This window comes from Mesoplodon bidens, assembly GCF_964165515.1.
Source record: "Mesoplodon bidens genome assembly, chromosome: 9".
NCBI classification, from domain to species: Eukaryota; Metazoa; Chordata; class Mammalia; order Artiodactyla; family Ziphiidae; genus Mesoplodon; species Mesoplodon bidens.
The window spans coordinates 101076094-101096499 of record NC_138166.1 but is presented as its reverse complement, the minus strand read 5'-3'; the positions used below and the strand labels follow the sequence as shown (position 1 = coordinate 101096499).

At 43.5% G+C, this 20406-nt stretch overlaps 2 protein-coding genes across 3 annotated transcripts in view; one reads left to right on the top strand and one right to left on the bottom strand.

Annotated features, from left to right (window-relative positions):
- NUB1 (negative regulator of ubiquitin like proteins 1) overlaps positions 1-11469 on the bottom strand; it is a 28371-nt gene extending 16902 nt beyond the window's left edge. Inside the window, exons 1-7 of one of the 2 annotated variants that reach the window (XM_081243447.1) lie at positions 11393-11469; positions 8811-8928; positions 6165-6332; positions 4408-4466; positions 3315-3385; positions 460-642; positions 173-264 (exon numbers count right to left, since the gene is read on the bottom strand). In XM_081243447.1, coding sequence (XP_081099573.1) covers positions 173-264; positions 460-642; positions 3315-3385; positions 4408-4466; positions 6165-6332; positions 8811-8928; positions 11393-11463 — 762 coding nt within the window. In that variant the 5' untranslated portion in view covers positions 11464-11469. The other variant, XM_081243448.1, reaches the window with a different exon arrangement.
- Positions 11470-11744: 275 nt separating this feature from the next.
- LOC308622409 (uncharacterized protein) overlaps positions 11745-20406 on the top strand; it is a 36432-nt gene continuing 27770 nt past the window's right edge. The window contains exon 1 of the mRNA XM_081243841.1: positions 11745-12276. Coding sequence (XP_081099967.1) covers positions 12039-12276 — 238 coding nt within the window. The 5' untranslated portion in view covers positions 11745-12038. The remainder of the gene's footprint in view (positions 12277-20406) is intronic.

Sequence of the window (20406 nt, the reverse complement as noted above, 5' to 3'; positions counted from 1 at the left end):
GAGCCGGCCAGATGCAGTGCTCATCATATGGTCATGTTCTCTGTTTATGAGCTGGAGACTGAAAGCTGTTTCTAATCCTTTATAATAACATTCCAAGATAAAATAAATAGAAAAGCACTTCTGTTCTGACAGGAGATCAAAGAACAAGCCACAAATTTCTTACAGTACTTACTTTTCTTTCTGATGGAGGGATTCTGATTGATCTGCCCATCTGGTTAGCTATGTCTAAGTATGGTGTGGTTTCTGGATCCACCACCATCTCAGCTGCAACAAAACCAAAAGGAACTCCATTAGTTCAATGTTAAAAAGCAATGATGGTGACATTAAAAATGTTAGACTGTAGGGGAAGAAAGGCCAACAAGAAATGTGATACTCCCCTCCCACGCACGCTCCCGGCCCATTTGCGTGATTTGCTGCCACCTTTGAGGACTTGAGTGAAAAGTCTGAAGCTCTGTGTACCTCTCTCTGCCAGTATCTCCAGGCCTCTCTTAGTCCTCTGAATTCTTTTTTCTTTTAGTTTGGCTTCATTCTGCTCTTCTTCTTCAACCTGGGAGTTTTTTCTCACATCCTCTTCAGACTGTTTTAGTTCAAGCACCATAGCTTTTACATTGTGGGTCACTCCCTGTTCCTCAAGTGTTTTCCCTGTCAAAATCAGAAATGCATGTTTTAAAAAGAGTCATTAGGGCTTCCCTGTGGCGCAGTGGTTGAGAGTCCGCCTGCCGATGCAGGGGACGCGGGTTCGTGCCCCGGTCCGGGAGGATCCCACATGCCGTGGAGTGGCTGGGCCCGTGAGCCATGGCCACTCGGCCTGCACGTCCGGAGCCTGTGCTCCTCAACGGGAGAGGCCACAACACTGAGAGGCCCGCGTACCGCAAAAAAAAAAAAAAAAAGAGTCATTAAATTTACTAGGTAATAGGCCATCTTCTATGTTAAATAGAATTCTTAAGCCTGCCGTCAGCACTTGCAAACCACCATGCCACATGATTGGTAAGAAGATGTTTAAATTTGGCTGTTTACCTATGTTATTGTTAAGCACTGGTTAAAATCAGCCAGTGAAAATGAGCTGACTAAATTAATCCTTTGTAATTTTCTTTATTCTCATCATAAGATCAAACTAAAGCAATCAACTGTTGAGAATCTACTACAGAGAGAGACATGAATTCTCCCACCCTCTAGCTGGAGATATAATCCAGTTCTCGGCAATGGACTGGAGGCCAGAGTGCAGCGGTGCACTGTGAGAGGTAATTTACTGAAGTGGGTAAAAACAAACACCTTGGGTTCCATCCCTTCTTAACTCTATAGCCCTGAGTGAACCACTTATTGTCCACATCCTCATATACAAAATGGGAATAGAGACAGAGGTAGAAGTCAATGGAACAGAATGAAAGAGAATATGAACAAAATCAAAAGCTGGCTCTATGAAAAAAATTAATCAAATATACAAACCTAACAAAAATTAAGTCAAAGATGCAAAAAAACAACAAACAAAACGAAAAAGGGTAAATATAGACAGCAAACATTATAAAATACCAAAATAATATTATGAACTATAAGCATATAAATTTGAACACATTTCTGAAAACTCTAGTTGGACACACATTCATATGCATAAGTACATATACATACACATATATATATTTAGAAACTCGACAACCATTCTAACATTTATATTGAAAAATAAAGGACTTCCTTGGTGGCACAGTGGTTTAAGAGTCCGCCTGCCAACGCAGGGGACATGGGTTCTAGCCCTGGTCCGGGAAGATCCCATATGCCGCAGAGCCCACGAGCCACAACTACTGAAGCCTGCACTCTAGAGCCCGCGTGCCACAACTACTGAAGCCTGCATGCCTAGAGCCTATGCTCCGCAACGAGAAGCCACCGCAATGAGAAGCCCTCGCACCGCGACGAAGATCAGCCCCCGCTCGCCGCAACTAGAGAAAAAGCCCGTGCACAGCAACGAAGACCCAATGCAGCCAAAAATAAATTATTAAAAAAAGAAAAAGAAAAAGAAAGATCCATCAATGGCCAAGTTACCATGATAAAGAAGAGCCAAGAGGGAGACTCATCTCACTAGATTTTAAAGCCACAACAACAAACAAACAAACAAAAACCTCTGGTGAGACTATCCGTTCGGCCCTGGGCTTGAGGAAGGGACTTCTTAAAACACAAACAATAAGGTGAAAAACGGATGGATGTGATAACATCAAAATCAAGGATTTCTGCCCAAGAAAGGACACCACAAACTAATTAACATAGAGATGAGATGACAAACAGCGCGAAGATATCCAGAACAGGTGACAGGGAATGGCTAGAGGCGATGCTGGGAAGGACGCCAGGGCTAGGCTGTGAAGGCTGCCTTGCATCAGGCGGGGATGTGAACCGGACTCTCCGTAGGCCACAGGAACCTAATGGAAGCCAAGCAGACTACAGTGCCTGCCCGGACTGCTGCAATAGCTAACTGGTCTCCCAAGTCCATTCGTGTCTCCTTCGCATCCATTCCCCTACTGCAGCCAAAGTGATCTTTGAAACACAAATATAATTGTGTCTACTCCCCAGCATCAATGGCTTCCCACCTCTCTGGAGAGAAGCCCTCTAATACTGAGTAAGGCTCAAGTCCAGGGTTCCTCAGCAGCACCACTGGCATCATGAGCTGCATTAAGTCTCTGTTGTGGGGACCGTTCGGCGCCTTGATGTTCAGCGCCATCCCTGGTCTCTTCTGTTAACTGTTACGAGCACAACCCCCCCGGCCCCCTGCTGCCAAGTCACAACCCGAGATGTCTCCGGACATCGCCAAATGTCCCCTGGTGGCAAAATCACCCTTGGTTAAAAACCACAACTATAAGCTTTACAATGTGGCTGCTCTGCCTGGCCCTCCATCCTTAAAGAGCACTACCCTCTGCTCACCTACAAACTCAGCCATACCGGACCTTTTCAATCTCTCAAATTCGCCCGGTGGAGCTCTAACACGAGGCTCTCTGTCTGGAGCCCTCCCCACCACAGCCTCCTCCCTGTCTTCACTCAGCTTTAGCTCTTCTCCCTCAGGGAGAATTTACTAGAAACTCTATTTTACTTTCAGGACGCCGAGACTTCCATTCTGTAACATTTCATCAGACCTGTACTGAGTATCTTTGGAAAACTTGCTTCCTGCTTTACCATTTTTATTTTAGTGAACTATAAAATAATTGGTTTTGCATTATATACGTGATAAAGCCACCCCCAATTTTTGAACAGAGGAAGAGTGAGAAAAAAGATACAAAGTCATTATTTCTCTATTGACTTGATTTAAAAATTCTGCATACTTTGCCATAACATACCTAGTTGAAGTTGTTTCTTATTTATGACAATTTTGATATAATTTTCTTGAAATCCAAAGGTTTCAGCTATTCTGTAAAATAAACCAGAAAACTATAGGTTACCAAATTTGTTATTTATTACCCATGAAATAGATTTTGATCATGATAGCTATTTTATACATTCTTCTCAGAAACACCGAGTATTCCAATTTACTGACTCACAACATTACTTCAGATAAAGTCAGCTACTAGATGGTTATTTGAAACTGTGTCAGAGACAATGTCCTTTTGTAAACTATCTGCTTTACTATTTGGTTCCTTGTGAAGTAGAGACCACTGGTGCTGTGTATCTGTTGGAACAGGAGGGCCGTAGCTCCATGTCAGGAGAAAATCCATTTCTATACCTTCTGCGGTCTCCTTGGAGGAGCCCATGATAGGGGGAGTTGTTCCATACAATCTCCTGCTCATTGTGTGTTGAATGAATGGTGCTTCCTGATTCCATCCCTAACAGCCCTGATGTAGACCACAGAAGAAAATGAGAAAAATCACTTTAAGAAACACTGACTGGCTGTCCCTGGAGGTATTCAAAATACTTACCAGTTAAAAATACACAAGTAGGTGAAGTAATTGACCAGGTCTCAAAAGTTAGATTTTCACTGCTATGTGACAGGCAGGTATTTTTTTTTCTTTTTACAAATGGGCCAACAGCCTGAAACTGGCTGAAATACTTCAGTGAACACCACAGCAAGCTATTAGTGCATTAGGGAATAAAATTCAAAACTAATGATCTGGCCAATATCAGGCTGTCTCCTATTTCTGTCACTCATTCATTGATTCAAACACGTATCAAGTACATGCATCCAGAGTTCCCACCTGATCTCAAGTTACACCAGGAAGTGAAGGAGATTGCTGCAAGTCTTGAGTTCTCACTTTGCCCTTAAACGCCCGTGTGAGCCTGAATAAGTCCTTCAGCCTCAAAGCCTCAATTTTCCCTTCCATTCAGTGACGATAATCATACCTGCCCCATCTCTCTTACAGGATGGCCAGGGAGGATCAAATGAGCGGGTGTAAAAGAGCCAAGAGCACCTGGGGCACAGGGCACACAGATACTTACTTAGACCTCAGTTCTCTGCCAGTGACATGCAGTCGCGTCTCCAACAAGTTTTTCCTATCCTATTTAAAAATAAGAGAAATAAAATGCACTTGAATTTGACACTTTTTGGAGCTGTTATTCTGCCTATAAAACCAGACAGGTTGATATCAGATGATGTAAATAGTCGCATGCCTAGCATGAAGCTACTGAACAAAACCTGACGTGTGCTGACCCTGTGACCCGGAAGTCCTCAAGGGGGCAGCAGTGTGGCACCACAGGCAGGGCTTCAGTCTCTGGGGGAAGGTCAGCTGCTCAGCGGGGTTTGTCCCGTCTACTCAAGGGAGCTGGCCTCTGCTCCACAAGGACCCATCCCACAACCCCTGGCACTAGGGCCACCTCAGTGAGCAAGAGAGATAGTCCCTTCAGCGCTCCCAGTGAGGGAGCAGCAAGACACGTTCTTGGAACCTTTCCTCCTCGGATGGCTGGGCTTCAGAGGAAAACATGGGACCACCAGCGACACCTATGAGACCATGCAAATCATCTGCTCTGATTCCATACTCACCAATCAGCTTTCTGACTGGTGGCCTGGTTTCCCAGGTACTCGACACTAGCAATGAAGAGTCCTGTATATACATACTGCCCTTTAATTTCCCGAACTGGCATTCTGAGATAGATACATATATAATTTCCTTCTTCTAATAAAGCTCTTTGTTTTTCCTAGAAATTTTTAACAGCTTTATAGAGAGGTAACTTACATACCTTAAAGTTCCCTGCCTAAAAGTCAATGGGTTTTAGTATATTTACAGTTATACAACCGTTATCATAATCAAATTTCAGAACATTTTCACTATCTCCCCAACCAAACATGTGCCATACCTCCTATTCCCTCCCCTTCCCCCACCACAGACAACCATGAATATATTTTCTGTCGCTATGGATTCGCCTACTCTAGATATTTCATATCAATGGAACAACACAATACGTGGCTTTTTGCGTCTGGCTTCTTTCATAATGTTTTTGAGGTTCATTCATGTTGTAGAGTATCAGTACTTCGCTCCTTTTTATGGCTGGATAATATTCATTGTATGGGTGCACTCCATTTATCCACCGACAGACATCTGGGTTGTTTCCACCTTTTGGTTATTGTGAACTGAGCTGCTACAAACGTTCATTTACAAGTTTTTGTGTAGACATAGTTTTCATTCCTCTTGGAGTAAAATAGCTGGGTCATATGGTAACTCTTATACACACTTATTTTCATTTCTTCTGAGAATAATTAACATTGATCAGTCTGAAGAGGCACCCTTGGGCGCCCTGCCTCAGTAACGTTTCTGGACTTCAACTACTGAGGACGTGGCCCTGACACAGGTGGCCCAGGTTACGGTGGCCCTGCTTGGGCGCTCAGCTATGCCTCTGGCTTCCACTGGCATAGAAAAAAAAGACGAATTCCTTTGTGATGTGTCCTACTGCACAAAGTTTTAGAAAATCTGAAGTAATCTTTTATTCCCCATTTTTGCTAAATGTTCATTCAAGCTCTAGAAAATGTAAGAATGTTGACGCACAGCTCTGTGAAGCCTGCAAGCCAGACTACTTTGTAAACGTTCCAGCTTAAGAATCCATAAAATTGATTTTTAAGTTTGTAAATGTTCAACATGTAAAGTAACTGAAAGGAATTTTATCTTTGGATTGTATCTTCAAAAAGAACTCATAATTTATTTAATCGCATCACTAAGTTAACTAAGCATTAGTAACTATGTAAATTTGGGGAAACTACTCACCTTTTTTACCCGTGGAGGTAAGAAGACTTCGATTGTAGCAATTCCTGTTGCTTTATAGTGCTCATTGCCTGTGCCTCGCTCCACTGCTTTGCAACGTATTTCTTCTATTATCTTTTCTACTTCATTTTCACAACATTCTAGCTTGTCAGAGTACTTCTTAGCAAGGTCCTACGAAGAAAAATTTTAAAAAACAGATCAATACAGTACCAACTCAAAAAAAAAAGTATAATACAGAACAGTGCACGTGGGACTCTAAGGCAAAATAACTAATGAGTGGTGGTCACCCCTGTTATAGTGAAATCCAGACTGTGGCTTGACATCTTGAGAGGTGTAGAGTTTAGAGAGGACCCAGGGAAACATCAAAACCAGGAAAGGACAGGAAAACAGGCCCAAGAGAGAAAGTAAGACCAGTTGGGATTATGCTAGGGGGGAAAAGCAAGGTGGGCTGTGACTTAAGTAACTGCAGTATATACACAATTATTTTAAGGAATAATGAACTGTTCAATAACACTAAAGGGTGGGGACAAAAAAACGAAAAACACAAACAGAGAACATTCTAATTTTCCTAACGTGTGAGAACAAGTCAGGTTATATGGTGGTGTAAGTATATATTTATAATAGGGGAGATGTTCATGATACACATAAGTTACAAAACAGATCAGAGGACTTCCCTGGTGGCGCAGTGGTTAAGAATCTGCCTGCCAGGTCCGGGAAGATCCCACGTGCCACGGAGCAACTAAGCCTGTGCGCCACATCTACTGAGGCTGCGCTCTAGAGCCCGTGGGCCACGACTACTGAGGCCTGCGCGCCTAGGGGCCGTGCTCCGTAACAAGAGAAGCCACCGCAATGAGAAGCCGGTGCACCACAAAGAGGGGCCCCCGCTCACCGCAATTAGAGAAAGCCCGTGCGTAGCAACTAAGACCCAACACAGCCAAAAATAGACAAATAAAATAAATTTTAAAAAACACAAAACTTTCTGTAATTCTCTAGAAAACATAAACATAATTACCCAGTGAGGGTTTTTTTCCCCCTCCTGACACCAACCAATTCTGACACCAACTGGATGTCCTACAATTCAATTCAATTCTGTCACTAACGATCTGGAGTTAGAGGCAGACCCCACAGGCTAAGGGCTCAATCCCACAAGTCTGCCTTCATTTCAGGCACCAGGTATCGGGTCCCCAGGTTACCCACACTTCTGTCTGACTTGGCTACACAGTCAAGGGTCCCTACAGCCCTTACCCCTTCAGGCTTGGTAATTTGCTAGAACAACTCCACAGAACTCAGGAAAATGCTCTACTTATTATTACAGTTTACTATAAAGAGTACAGATGAACATCTCGATGGAGATGTACATATGGCAAAGTCTGGAAGGGTCCAGAGTGCAGGAGCTTCTGCTCCTGTGGAGCTGGAGTGTGCTACTCTCTGGCGCATGGACGTGTCTGCCAATCTGGAAGCTCCCCAAATCCATCATTTAAGGGTTTTTATGAAGGCTCCATTATGCAGGCACGATTGATAAAATCACTGGCCGGCCGCTGGTGAGTAGCGTGATCTCCAGCCCTCTGCCCTCACCAGAGGTCGGAGGGTAGGGCTGAAAGTTCCAAGCTTCTAATCAAAGTCTGGTCTTTTAGGCGAGCAGCCCCACCCTGGAGCTCTCTCTCCAAAGAGCTGCCTCTTGGAACAAAAGATGCCCCTGTCACCCTTACCACTCGGGAATTTCCAAGGGTTTTATTAGGAGCTCCGTGCCAGGAACTGGGGATAGAAAACAGCTTTCTTATTATGCCACACTTAGTTTCTAAGCCAAGAAATTATAACAAGCAAATGCAGAAGAAAGATCAGAAGGCTCACAAAAACTAAAAAGTGAGTCCTGTCAGGAACAAGAGGGACAAGAAAACTCTAAGACCCTGACACAGTTATCACCTCCCAAGCACGTCACTGTGTCACACACAGGACAACCTGATGCCCTCCTGACAATCCTTAGTCCTTGACAGATGTTACACTGTTTATCTCAATACACTCAGACTGAGAAAACAGAGAAGTACATTCTAGGATATTCCAATATAATAGATTTCTATCAAAAATGATTAATGTTCCTCAGCTTCGAAAGGCAGGCAAACTTCAATTTCTAGAAGTTTCACTTATGTAAAATGATGCCATTTCTGATGATACCATAAAAAACCAAGGCATAATTATTAGGAAAGTATATTTTGGAAAAATGAACAGATAGCCATAGTGGAAACAAAGCTGGGGGAGGGAAGCACTGTTTTACAGCAGAGCACAGTAGCAAGGGGGGCTGAGAACCCACCAGGACACTAACCCTCAACAGGTCACACACTAAGCTTCTGGCACGGGAACTGCCCCGCTAGAAGGAACACCCAGATTAATAAACTTAGGTAACATCGTGAAGGTATTAGAAATGATATATGCCAAAATAATTAGATACCATTCTCATATAAATAAAATCTTTTTAAATAAAAATAAGCTTGCCAACTGCTAATAAAATGTGGGAAGCTGCTTTTCACTAATGTTTTTGGTTATGCCAAAAGTTTACCTGGTTGTGCCTGGCAATTTCTGGTGACTTCAGAATCTTACTTACCAAGGAGACTTACAACACTACTAATTATTAATGTCTTAAAAGAAAAATACCTTCAATGCCAAACCAACTTTTTTATTTTCATCTGTATATGGAGGTTTCCAGAGCTGAATTCTGTCTTCCCTTAAAAACTGGGTCAATTTTGCTTGGAGATATTTCTTTTGCGCCATCCTTGAAAGCAAAACAGTACATCACTGATACCCCACGCCACATTTCAAAGTGTTTTATAACTTACCTAATACACTGACAGGTTTTGTACAGTAAGCAGAGGTCTCCTCCACTCCTCCTCCAGTTTAATCTAAATTACTTTTAGATTAGGTTTTAACTAGCTCCAGGCTTCTCTAAAAGATATATATATTACATACAGACTGGAGTATGTATTACATATGCAATTATATATATTACATAAAAATACGTATTTCAAAGTTGCTAATATGTAGCAAGGTTTATTACACTTTTCTATTTCTTAACCTGCTATTCTCTAAGAGAAAAGATAAGATAAATCCCTAAAGTAGTGAACTTAATTTGATGCAGAGCTTATCAATTCTCCTGTATGTTGGCTATTTCAACACAAAAGACCAATCACCTTGGCTGGTAAACATGAAGAAAAGCTAGCTTGAACCATGAACTATCCATAATAAATATTTTCTATACCTGAATTTTTAAAATTAAAAATTTAGTGTTTACAATACTAGAAAGTTATGCATGCTATTTTGGGATAAAGCATAAAAGCAAATCTACATATACTATTCAAATCAATACTGGCTGGGTCATCACTTTACAGATGAGAAAACCAAGGCCTCAGTTTGTAAAATGACTCAATCAAGGATGCAAAATTAGGCAGCACCATAACTAGCACTGGGACTTCTGCCTACAACACTGGACCATTGGATTCTGCCTTCTATCGCGAAATCCCTTGCTGCTTCTCTGTCCTGTGCATGTAACTACTCTCTCCCAAAGAATCACACACAGCAATGGAGCTGTCTACTCAAGCTTCACTAGCACACCAATTCAAAGGGGTGAGTGAGGCTGCTAGAGAATCAAACAGCTGACAGGGCCAGTACAGCCAAAACAGACAAGCAGTAAAAAAAGTCAACAGTTATTACTCCTGAAGGACGAAGACACATTCTAGAGAGTGAAAAAATATGTAAGAGTTAATGTAACCTAAATAAGTAACTTCCTTTTTTTTATTCAGGGCCTGTATTCCACACTCCCCAAAACTCAACTCATCCGATTTTTAAATCAAGTTTGAGAACTTAAGTGTATTCCATAAACAAGTGTTTTAAAAGAAAGTTCAAATCTATTTTATATCAATTTGGAGGCAAGAAAGAGGGTAATCAGGATAGTGGAGAGAAAAGGGATAAAGAAAAAAAACACATCAAAGAGGGGGTTGTGTGCATCCAGGTAACCTACAAAAGAACCCCAGATTTTCAAGCACTAATAAACTGCTTCTCACACAGAAAAGCATATTAGCACTTACGGGCATTAGCTTTCCAAACACAAATAACTTACAGGACCACTACACAAAGTTAGTTCTCTACTCATAAATGTTCAGAAATTCCCACTAAAGTATCACTTGTGGGGAGGGGGCCATTTACTGGAGCCAAGCTATCTGGAAGGCTGAATGCACAGCACTCTGCCATCCAAGTAGCTACCTGACCAAAGTCTCAAGGGATTTCCTAAACCTCGTGTGCGGTCCACACTCCACCCAACCAGCAAATAAACAGCAAGGAGGGTCTATGAACCACTACTTATTTTTGAAAAAAGATTACACCACTGTCTTGAAACTTAGAAAACTTCACTTCCAGACAACCGAATAAATGAGGATACATATTATACATCAAATCAAAAGGGAAAAAGGGTTAATAAATCAGTTTCCGATTTTAACTGGAGAACTGAACGTTTCATGGATGGCATACAATGTTCGGCAACACAGCCCCCCACCAAAAGCAGAAATTCGTTAGTACTACTGCTCTAAACTGAAAGCGAAAAGGTATAAAACGTTCTTTTAAAATTTCACTTTCACTTTTGTAATAAATCGATCAACGCTACCTTTCCCCAGAGCTTTTCAAATATATAGCTATATATATATATTCATTCAAAATACATTAATTTTTCTCTTAGGCAGACTATTACAAGAATATTGTATTAAAAAATAAGAATATGGGAAAGAGTTGAGAAATACAGAATCAGATCGTCAAGGCTGGAGAAAATAAACAGTGTTTTCTCATTAAACAGCAAAGAAAATCTGTGTTTGCAAATAAATCCCAAATGGCATATCTGGAATTACAGTGTTATGACTCAAGCTTTTTGTATGGCTAATTAATTTTAATATATACATATATTTCTCTTTCTCCCTCCAAAGGCACTATTCAATTTTCTTCTTAAATACCCAGCACCTCCGCCCAGCCCAGAGCGAAGCTAGGGCGCGGCGAAATGCCGGCGCGACCTGAAGCCCCGGCCCGCCGACCCCAGTTCCGGCCGAGCCTCCGCGCAGGGCGCCCACCTCCCGCCGCTGCGGTCGCGCCCGACCCACACGGGGTTGGCGTCGGGGTCGCGCCGGGGGAGCGGGGGCGCCAGGCGGCGCGGCTGAGATGCGGGTCTGGGACTGGACGCTCGGCCGCCGGCTCCTCACCTGCGCCACAGCCGCGCCAACCGCGACCCGCCGAATGCCCGGATGCGGCGGCGGCAGCCGTTTGTTTTCATTCCGGGTGAGGCCGGCCCCGCCCCCGCAGCCTCTGCCGCCGGCCGCCCCGCCCCCACGCGGCGCAGAAGCAGGGTTGTGGGCGGGGGCTAAGATGGGGGCGGGGTTGTGGGTAGGCTGTGGGCGGGGCTAAGACGGACCGGGGGTTGGCGGGAGTGCGGGACAAGGGTGGGGCGGGGTTGGGGCGAAGACGCTGGCTGGAGGCTGGGGGAAGATGTGGGCGGGCAGAGGGGAGGGCGAGAAGGAGCTGGGGCGAAGACCCCGCCCCGGACTTGCTGGGGGTCGGGGGCGGGGCTAGCGGGAAGCCTCGGGCGGCCAGCTGCTGTAGGCCTTAGCCGGGAGCTGGGGAGACCGCCGGCCTAGCCTCTGAGGGCTGACGCACTGTCAGGGCGGGACTGCTGGCCCGGCCCGGTTTGCCTGACTTCAGAGGAAATGGAGCCTGGCTTCGTTTCTCCAGAAACCTCGAAAGAGGCCAGAGCACCTGGCAGGAAGTCCCTTTTTCCCCTCGAGGGAGAGTCTGGACCTTCTGCAGCCGGGTCCGCCCCCACCCCCACCCCCCCAGGCTGGGCCAGATGCGATGTTCCCCCAAAAGTCTGGCTTTTCATCCCGCCGTCCGTCACCCCGCCGGGGCCTCCCCTCGGTAAACTTCCCGGTCCCTTGCCCTCGCGCCTCTCCGCTCATTGCTGGCCCTCCTGACCCGGTCCCCACACGCTGTCGGCGACGAGATCTGTGGAGATCCGCCTGCTGCGAAGTTCTCTGCCGTCGGATGTGGTCAATACACGTAAACCTCTGCGCGACCGATGTCGGATGTCTAGGTGAGGAAATAAGACCAGGGTGCACAGGGGCTTCCCTGGCGGTCCAGGGGTTAGGACTCTGCGCTTCCAGTGCAGGGGGTGCAGGTTCCATCCCTGGTCGGGGAACTAAGATCCCACGTGGCGTGGCCAAAAAACAAAACAAAAAAAGACAAGGGTGCATAAAAACTTGAGGGCAATGTGTGAAATGCTCAGAGGTCGAGAGCAGAGCCTGGGTGGTTGAGCACAGGTCCTGGCCGAGCTTTGAGAGATGGTACACCCGCCCTTGGCAGGACCCAGGAATGGAAGCTAGAGTCCGTCTCAGACCCCAGAAAGTTTACTCCGGTGAGGCTGTTGGCCCTTCCATTGCGAATCCCAAGGCCCTTCCTTGGACCCGCTCTAGCACTGCCGAGGGCTGGGGCTTGAGAGCTCGGGCCCGGCAGCCGGTTCCAGCCCTGGGTACCTGGGCAAGCTACCTGGCCCCCACCTCACCCGGGACGACAGTACCGCTGCCCGCCGAGGCACCGTGGAGAAACCGTGCGCTAGGATCTGGCCCTCTCACTACACCGGCACAATACCCAGGACACGAGTAGCCCCTGCATCACCTTTCCCAAAATAGATGTGTTGGGTCTAGAATCACACCAGGAGCCGCGGACAGTCTGAAAGAGGCTTTGCACACGCTCTGACACCCTCCACCAGGAGAGGGAAACACGACCCCCCCTTCCTGGTGCCCTCCCACTCTCTGGGGGAAGCCTCGGGTGGGATGTGCGCCTAAATCCATCTTCGGGCAGAGTAGAGAAACGTGTTCCCAAAGGTGCCCTGTGTGCCAGTGTTCCTGGCGCCCACCGGGAGGACTCTGCACACACCATGCGAGCGACATCCGTTCCCTTTTTTCCTCCGCTGACCTGCAGGCGTTGCCCACGGGCCTCACAGGGCATAGGAAGCGGGCAGATTGCTGTGTCTTTCCAAACAAGAGTCTCCTACCTCCGTAGCCTCCTTTGAGTACACACTTAGGAAAGCTTTGAAATTAAAGTTCTTTACCTTGGGCCAAATCAACTTCTTAGTCAAGGCGAAAGACAAATGGCAAAACGGGGGAAAATATCGCCAGTTCACATCAGAGACAAATCTCTTTAGTACATAAAGAACTCTCACAATTTGATAAGAAAAAGACCAAAATAGAAAACTGGGCAAAAGCTACTAAAATATGATTCACCGAAAAGGAAATATAAATGGTTTGTAAGCATACAAAAAATTACTAATCTCATTCATGATGAGATACTAAATATAAAACTACACCAAAATACCACTTTTTACCTCTCAGACTGAAAAAAAATTGGATACCATGCTATGATAACAAGGCTATGTGGAAATAGGCACCCTCATACCTTACTTGTGGAAGGTTAAATTGGTCCAACTCTTAAGAGGGCGATATAGCAGTATCTATCAAGATGAAAATGCATAATTCAATTTTTATGGTTCTTACTGTATTTTATTAATCTGCCTCTTTTCTGTTGTTCTTACATTTAGTGGCTTCAACTGCAATTTCTTTTTTTTTTTTTTGAGCAAGATGCTAATTTTGTTACTTTATTTTATTTTATTTACATCTTTATTGGAGTATAATTGCTTTACAATGGTGTGTTTGTTTCTGCTTTATAACAAAGTGAATCAGTTATACATATACATATGTTCCCATATCTCTTCCCTCTTGCGTCTCCCTCCCTCCCACCCTCCCTATCCCACCCCTCTAGGTGGTCACAAAGCACCCAGCTGATCTCCCTGTGCTATGCGGCTGCTTCCCACTAGCTATCTACCTTACGTTTGGTAGTGCAACTGCAATTTCTTGAGATGAAGAATTCTTCTTAATTTGTGTATGTGTTTTGGTTGCTGTGGGTTTTGTGGTGATAAAGAATCAGGGGACTTCTGCATAATTGATCCTACTTCCGGTGGAGTAAAACCAGAAATCCTTAAACATCCTTTGCATGACAGTGAAATTTAATGCTAAATGTTACCAATTCTTGCTAGAAAAAATGAAAAGAAATAGGAAGTTTTGGCAGTTCAGCTTTATTTATAGTTGCTTGGATCAGAACAATATACATGCAATGGGTTAAGTTGTGTGGTACTAATTTTTTTTATAGATGGAGAAATGGATTTAAAAAGAAAATAACTTCATTCTTGATTTTTCTATTTATAAATGGGAATTTCCAAGGAGTGGTTATAACCTAGAATTTGGGGGGGAATTTGAATGATGGTTCATACTTTCAGTCTGGTAAGTTTTCAGTCTCACTGATATTAGGAGATATGGTCGTTTTATTCAGCATCTTGGCTGGATGAGAATGTGGAAGGAACAGAGAAAACAAGCAGGTGGAGAGGGAGGTTTGTTCCCATCTGATTGGGAATACATAATTTCAGCCACCCTTGAAAATGATAGAAGCTGAAAGAAGTTATGAAAATATCAGATGAGAGTTACTCTGAGGCTCAGGAAACATGGGCTGGGAGGATAGATCTCAGGTACTATCAGAAAGGACTTGACCTGCTCACCTGTGACTCGGGTAGAATCATTCTAGAAGCATTTAGCCCTCATGTTCTGTGTCCCGGTTTTGAATCTCTGACATATCCTGGTCCCAGATGTTTAACACAAGTACTCCATTCATCTGTCTCCCAAAAGATGCATACGTAGGCAATGTACTAACTTTGAAAAATAAAATAAAATAAGGGCAGAGATGATGAAGTAAATTAAACCATGGTATCAATACTATTGAATTAAGTTCTGGGTAATCTATCTGTGTTCTACTGTTTAATCCATTTTTAAAGGTAAAAAGAATTATATATACAACATTTGTTTTGTGATTTAAATTTAGGGATGAATTAAAACTAAGGTGACTATGGAGGCAAGAAAGTAGCTAATCATTGCTGTAGGCTTACAGTTTGAGAAACTTCTGTGGAATGCTAGAATACTTTTTTTAAAATTTAATTCCAGATAACTTATAAATCACATATTATGCAAGACAATTAAAAATAAAGTCAGAGGGGGACTTCCCTGGTGGTCCAGTGGTTAAAACTCTGTGCTTCCAAGTCAGGGGGCGTGGGTTCCATCCCTGGTCGGGGAACTAAGATCCCACATGCCGTGCAGTACAGCCAAAAAAAAAAGAGAGATAAAATCAGAAATCTTCACTATCCCTGTTCTCTAAATAAAGCCTAATGCCTAAAACTTTGGGGAATGTTAACAGGTTTCTTTTCTTTCATCACATTAAAGATGTCATTCCATTGTCTTCTGGCTTTATTGTTTCTAAAGTCAGCTAACAATCTTCAAAGGCAATGTATCTTTTTTTTTTTTTTCTGGATCCTCTTAACATTTTATGTTTATCTTTGGTTTTCAGCAGTCCTGCTATGATGTGCTCAGTGTGGCTGGCTTTGTGTTTATCTTGCATTGGAGTCATAGTGCTTCTTAAATCTATGATTTGATGTCTCATCAGTTTTGGGAAACTCTTGGTTATTATCTCTTTTGGTATTGCCCCATTCTCTTTCTTTTCTGGGAAACCAATTACATATATGTTTCACCGTCTCAGTGTCACACATGTCTCTAATGCTTGTTTCTGTATTTTTTTCATTGTTTCCTTTTGTGCTTCAATTTGTATGTTCTCTATTGATTTGCCCCCAGTTCACTAACCCTGTCTTCTCTTGTGTCTAATATACTGAATTCATAATTTTATTTAATGTACTTTTTAGCTCTAGGGCTTCCATTTGATTTATTTTTCCAGATTTCAATACTCAAGTAAAATTCTCCACCTTTTCCTCTATTTTCTTGAACATGTTAACCATAGTAATTTTAAAGTCAGGTAACTTCAGTATCTGGCTTAACTGTGGGTCTGTTTCTATTGTCTTTTCTCTCTGGTTTTTCATATATCCAGTAATTTTTTATTAGATGCCAAATTTTGCTTGTAAAAAGTTGTAGAGGCTTCAAATGTTATTATCCTCCAGGGAGGATTTACCCCTTCCTCCACGAGACCAGTGAGAAGAGTAGCCAATCTTGTTCTGAGTCACAGCTGCATTGAGATCCTGGTAGGGCTCAGTCTGCCTCTGTGTCTCCAACTTCCACCTGGGAGCCTGGAGTTTGCTCTGCAGCGACCCACCCCATCAGCACCCCAGCAGGTCTCAAATGCAAATCTTCACCTTGCAAGTCTATCAAAAGCTTCCTCTGCTTTTCAGAGGCTTTCCACTTAAATTTCAGTTTCTTGAAATACAGAGTTGCCCAGAATCTGGCACATGTCCTTGGAATTCCCCACTCTGTCTCTGCCAAAAGCTCTGCTGTTTGCCTGTCCCCAGCAGTGGCCTTCTGCTGATTCAGAGTCTGGATTCTCAGCCTCATGCCTGTGTCCAGAATTGGCAGATGCCCTCAGGGTAAATGAAAGTGGCTGCAGACATTTGCTCACCCTCTGGGGTTCTCTGCTCCCTGGAGTCTCTTTTTTTTTTCCAACTTATTTTATTTATTTATTTTTGGTTGCGTTGGGTCTTCGTTGCTGCACACGGGCTGTCTCTAGTTGTGGTGAGCGGGGACTACTCTTCGTTGAGGTGCCCAGGCTTCTCATTGCGGTGGCTTCTCTTGCTGAGGAGCATGGGCTCTACGTGCGCGGGCTTCAGTAGTTGTGGCACTCATGTTCAGTAGTTGTGTCTTGTGGGCTCTAGAGCGCAGGCTCAGTAGTTATGGTGTGTGGGCTTAGTTGCTCTGTGGCATGTGAGATCTTCCCGGAGCAGGGATCGAACCCGTGTCCCCTGCATTGGCAGGCGGATTCTTAACCACTGCGCCACCAGGGAAGCCCCTGATTTCTGGAGTCTGAACTCCTCCAGTTCTTGTCTCTTCAGCAGCTCTTCACTGCCTTCAAAGAGATGGATTCTGACGATGGATTCAATTTATTGATGGACCACTATGTAAATTAAAAAGTAAAAGTGATGGGACTTCCCTGGTGCGTTTAGCAGAAACCAACAATTATTACTTAAGAAAATAGGGGTTTATTTTTCTCCCTTCAAAGGAGTTCAGAGGTCTGTAGTCCAGAGCTGATGCCATCACTGAAGGTTCTTTTCATCTTCCTTCTGGAGAAAAACATTTGTACTTTTATGGAAGAGTACCCGTTATCTGTAACACACTCTTCCACCTGATCAGACCCAGGCAGCTATTTCACAACTCTAACTAACTGTAGGTAACTAATAGCAATGCAGAATTCCTGTCTGTAACTAAGCAGATTCTGCCCTTTCAGGTAAAGGTTCGAGTGTCTTCCCTCCTACCCTGTAGAAAGCCAGTTTTACCTCCATTTTCCATTCATTTCAACTTTCCTTTACTCCATATGAATTTGTGCTTCTTGGCACCTTATAACATCTGCCTAGTTCCCTCATAAGTTCAATAAAATCTTTAACATATGTTCATTTTTATATCCGAATGTGAGGCATGATTTTACTTTTTTTCTGAAACTTACCTTTTAACACTTTTTATGCCATCAACGAAAGATGTCAGCTGTACCTCCAGGCATTGTGTTTGTGGTCCAGATGAGAATAAGGGGGAAGGGCTAAGAATGAAAAGTATATCAACTAACTCTGTCCATTTTTATCTGGAAAACTGTAGCTTGTCCAGAAGCCCCACCCCTAAACTTCCTCTCACTTCTGACTTATTAGGGAAAAAATATCACCTTGTCACTACTAGTTGCAAGGCATGACGGGAAATTACTGCTCACCACCCCCCCCATCACCAAAAAAAAAAAAAAAACACCTGGTAATCAATTAGCAAGGAAGAAGGAGAGAATGGACTTTGAGTAGACAGCCAGCAGCGTCTGGGTCAACAAGAACTCATTTAAGCAAAGTTTGAGGTTGATGACATCCGTCTCTTGATGTTTCCCACTTTCCCTTTCTTCCCCATCTGCCTCCTCACCCCCACCCATGCCCATTTATCTCACAAACACTAATTACCAAGCTGTTCCAGCCTATTAAGGGATTCATCCCAATGTATCAGACACTTAGTGTGTTACCTCAAAGGGGGGATAAAATAGCAGCCAGTAATGGAATTACTATAAAGAGCGTGTCAGTAATGGAATTGCTGTAATCAGGGGTGGTCTTGTGAGGCAGCCTTTGCTGGGAGCGTCTTCCCCATGTTCCCTACAACATTTGCCAATGCCTGTGTTACCTGCACATGAGGCCTAGCCTAAGGCAACCAATCCCAATATCCAGAACATCCTAGGAATATTATTTAACAATTTTTTTCTTGTTTTTTCATTTCAAAAAATTTTAAATAAAAAAAAATTTTAATTTTAAATAATAAAGTGAGGGAAGAAAAAATACAGATCCTTCAATGTTTCATTATCTAAAATATAACCATTATTAACATTTCAATGTAAAATTTCCAATGTTTTCTTTCTAATAAGAGCTTTACTTAGAGATAATCATCAATCCACATGCAAAATTTTTCATCCTTCTAAAAATTAATATATCTTAAGAGTGTTTATTATTATTTCATACCTTCATCAATTAATTTCAGCAGCTACCTAACATCTCACCAAGTGGACATGCCAATCCATTGTTTCCTGTTGATTTATGTGTGTTTTAGCTAGATGCAGACTTACCTGCTGGAACAGAGACTCAAAATAACAAAGAGAGGAATTCCCTGGCGGTCCAGTGGTTAGGACGCAGTGCTTTCACTGCCGGGGCCCAGGTTCGATCCCTGGTCAGAGAACTAAGATCCTGCAAGCCATGTGGTGTGGCCAACAAACAAACAAACAAAGGGAAATTTGAATTTACAGTTTTCTTATCCAAACAGACCAGCTCTAGTATGGTGGCTCCACGGTGCAGACAAAGAGGCTTTTTCCATCTCATTGCTCTGCCATCCCCAGGGTGCTGCCCACATCAGCACAGTCCCAGGTGGCTCACGACTACATCCACATTCTAGGCAGAGAGTAGGGGAGCCTCAGTCAGAAGCCACATCCTCACTTTTGCTTGTATCTCCATTGGCCAGCACTTGGTCACATGGTCACCTGGGTGCAAGGGAGGCTGGGAAATGTAGTCCTAAATTTGACAGCCATGTGATGACCAAGGTCAGGGATTCCATCATAATTAGAGAGCAAGGGAACTGGATATTGATTGCAGACAACTAGTTGCAAGGTTGTTTCTAATGATTCACTATTTACAATGGTGAAGGTCATCTTTAATGTAAAGCTTTTTCTATACTTAGGGTTTTTGTTGTGGTTGTTGGTTGCTCTGTTTTGTTTTGTTCTGTTCGGTGACATTCCCAGAAGTAGAATGAGTAGATAAAAGGGTACAGATCTTAGACTCTCCATACTTACTGATACAGTCTCTTTACTCCCTCACCAGAATTGGATACTATAATTTTTTATTGAATAAATTTGACATATAACACTGTGTACAGCATGTTACATTGACATTTATATATTGTCATATGATTGCCATTGTCACAATATTCATCACATTACATAATTATCGTACAATACTCTTGTCTGTATTCACTATACTGTGCATTATATCCCTGTGACTTATTTACTACTCGTTGAAAGTTTATAAGATACTATAATATTTTTTTAATCTGCCTTTTTCAAGGGAAGAAGAAGGAGCAGGGAGAGGAGGAGAGCTGAGGAGGAGGAAGGAGATATTTTGGGGTTCTTGTGATGTTAGTGTGTGTTTCATACTAGCAGGGCCAGCACCTTCTGGTGTTTGCTTACTGGCTATATTTTCTTTTCTTTTTTTTTTTTTTTTTTTTGCGGTATGCGGGCCTCTCACTGCTGTGGCCTCTCCCATTGTGGAGCACAGGTTCCGGACGCGCAGGCTCAGCGGCCATGGCTCACGGGCCCAGCCGCTCCGCGGCATGTGGGATCTTCCCGGACCGGGGCACGAACCCGTGTCCCCTGCATCGGCAGGCGGACTCTCAACCGCTGAGCCACCAGGGAAGCCCAGAACTGTTTTAATTTTGACAACAAGCACGTATTACTTCTTTGAGGGAAGAGAGACTTGATCTTAAATTTCTGTTTCTCCCATCAGTGCCTAACACAGCAGATGCCTAGTAAATATACACTAATTTATAATAATTCCCTAGGAACACTTATTAGAAGTTTCTGTTCTCTGATTACTCCATCAATTTCAAGATGAATCTATTTTGGACAC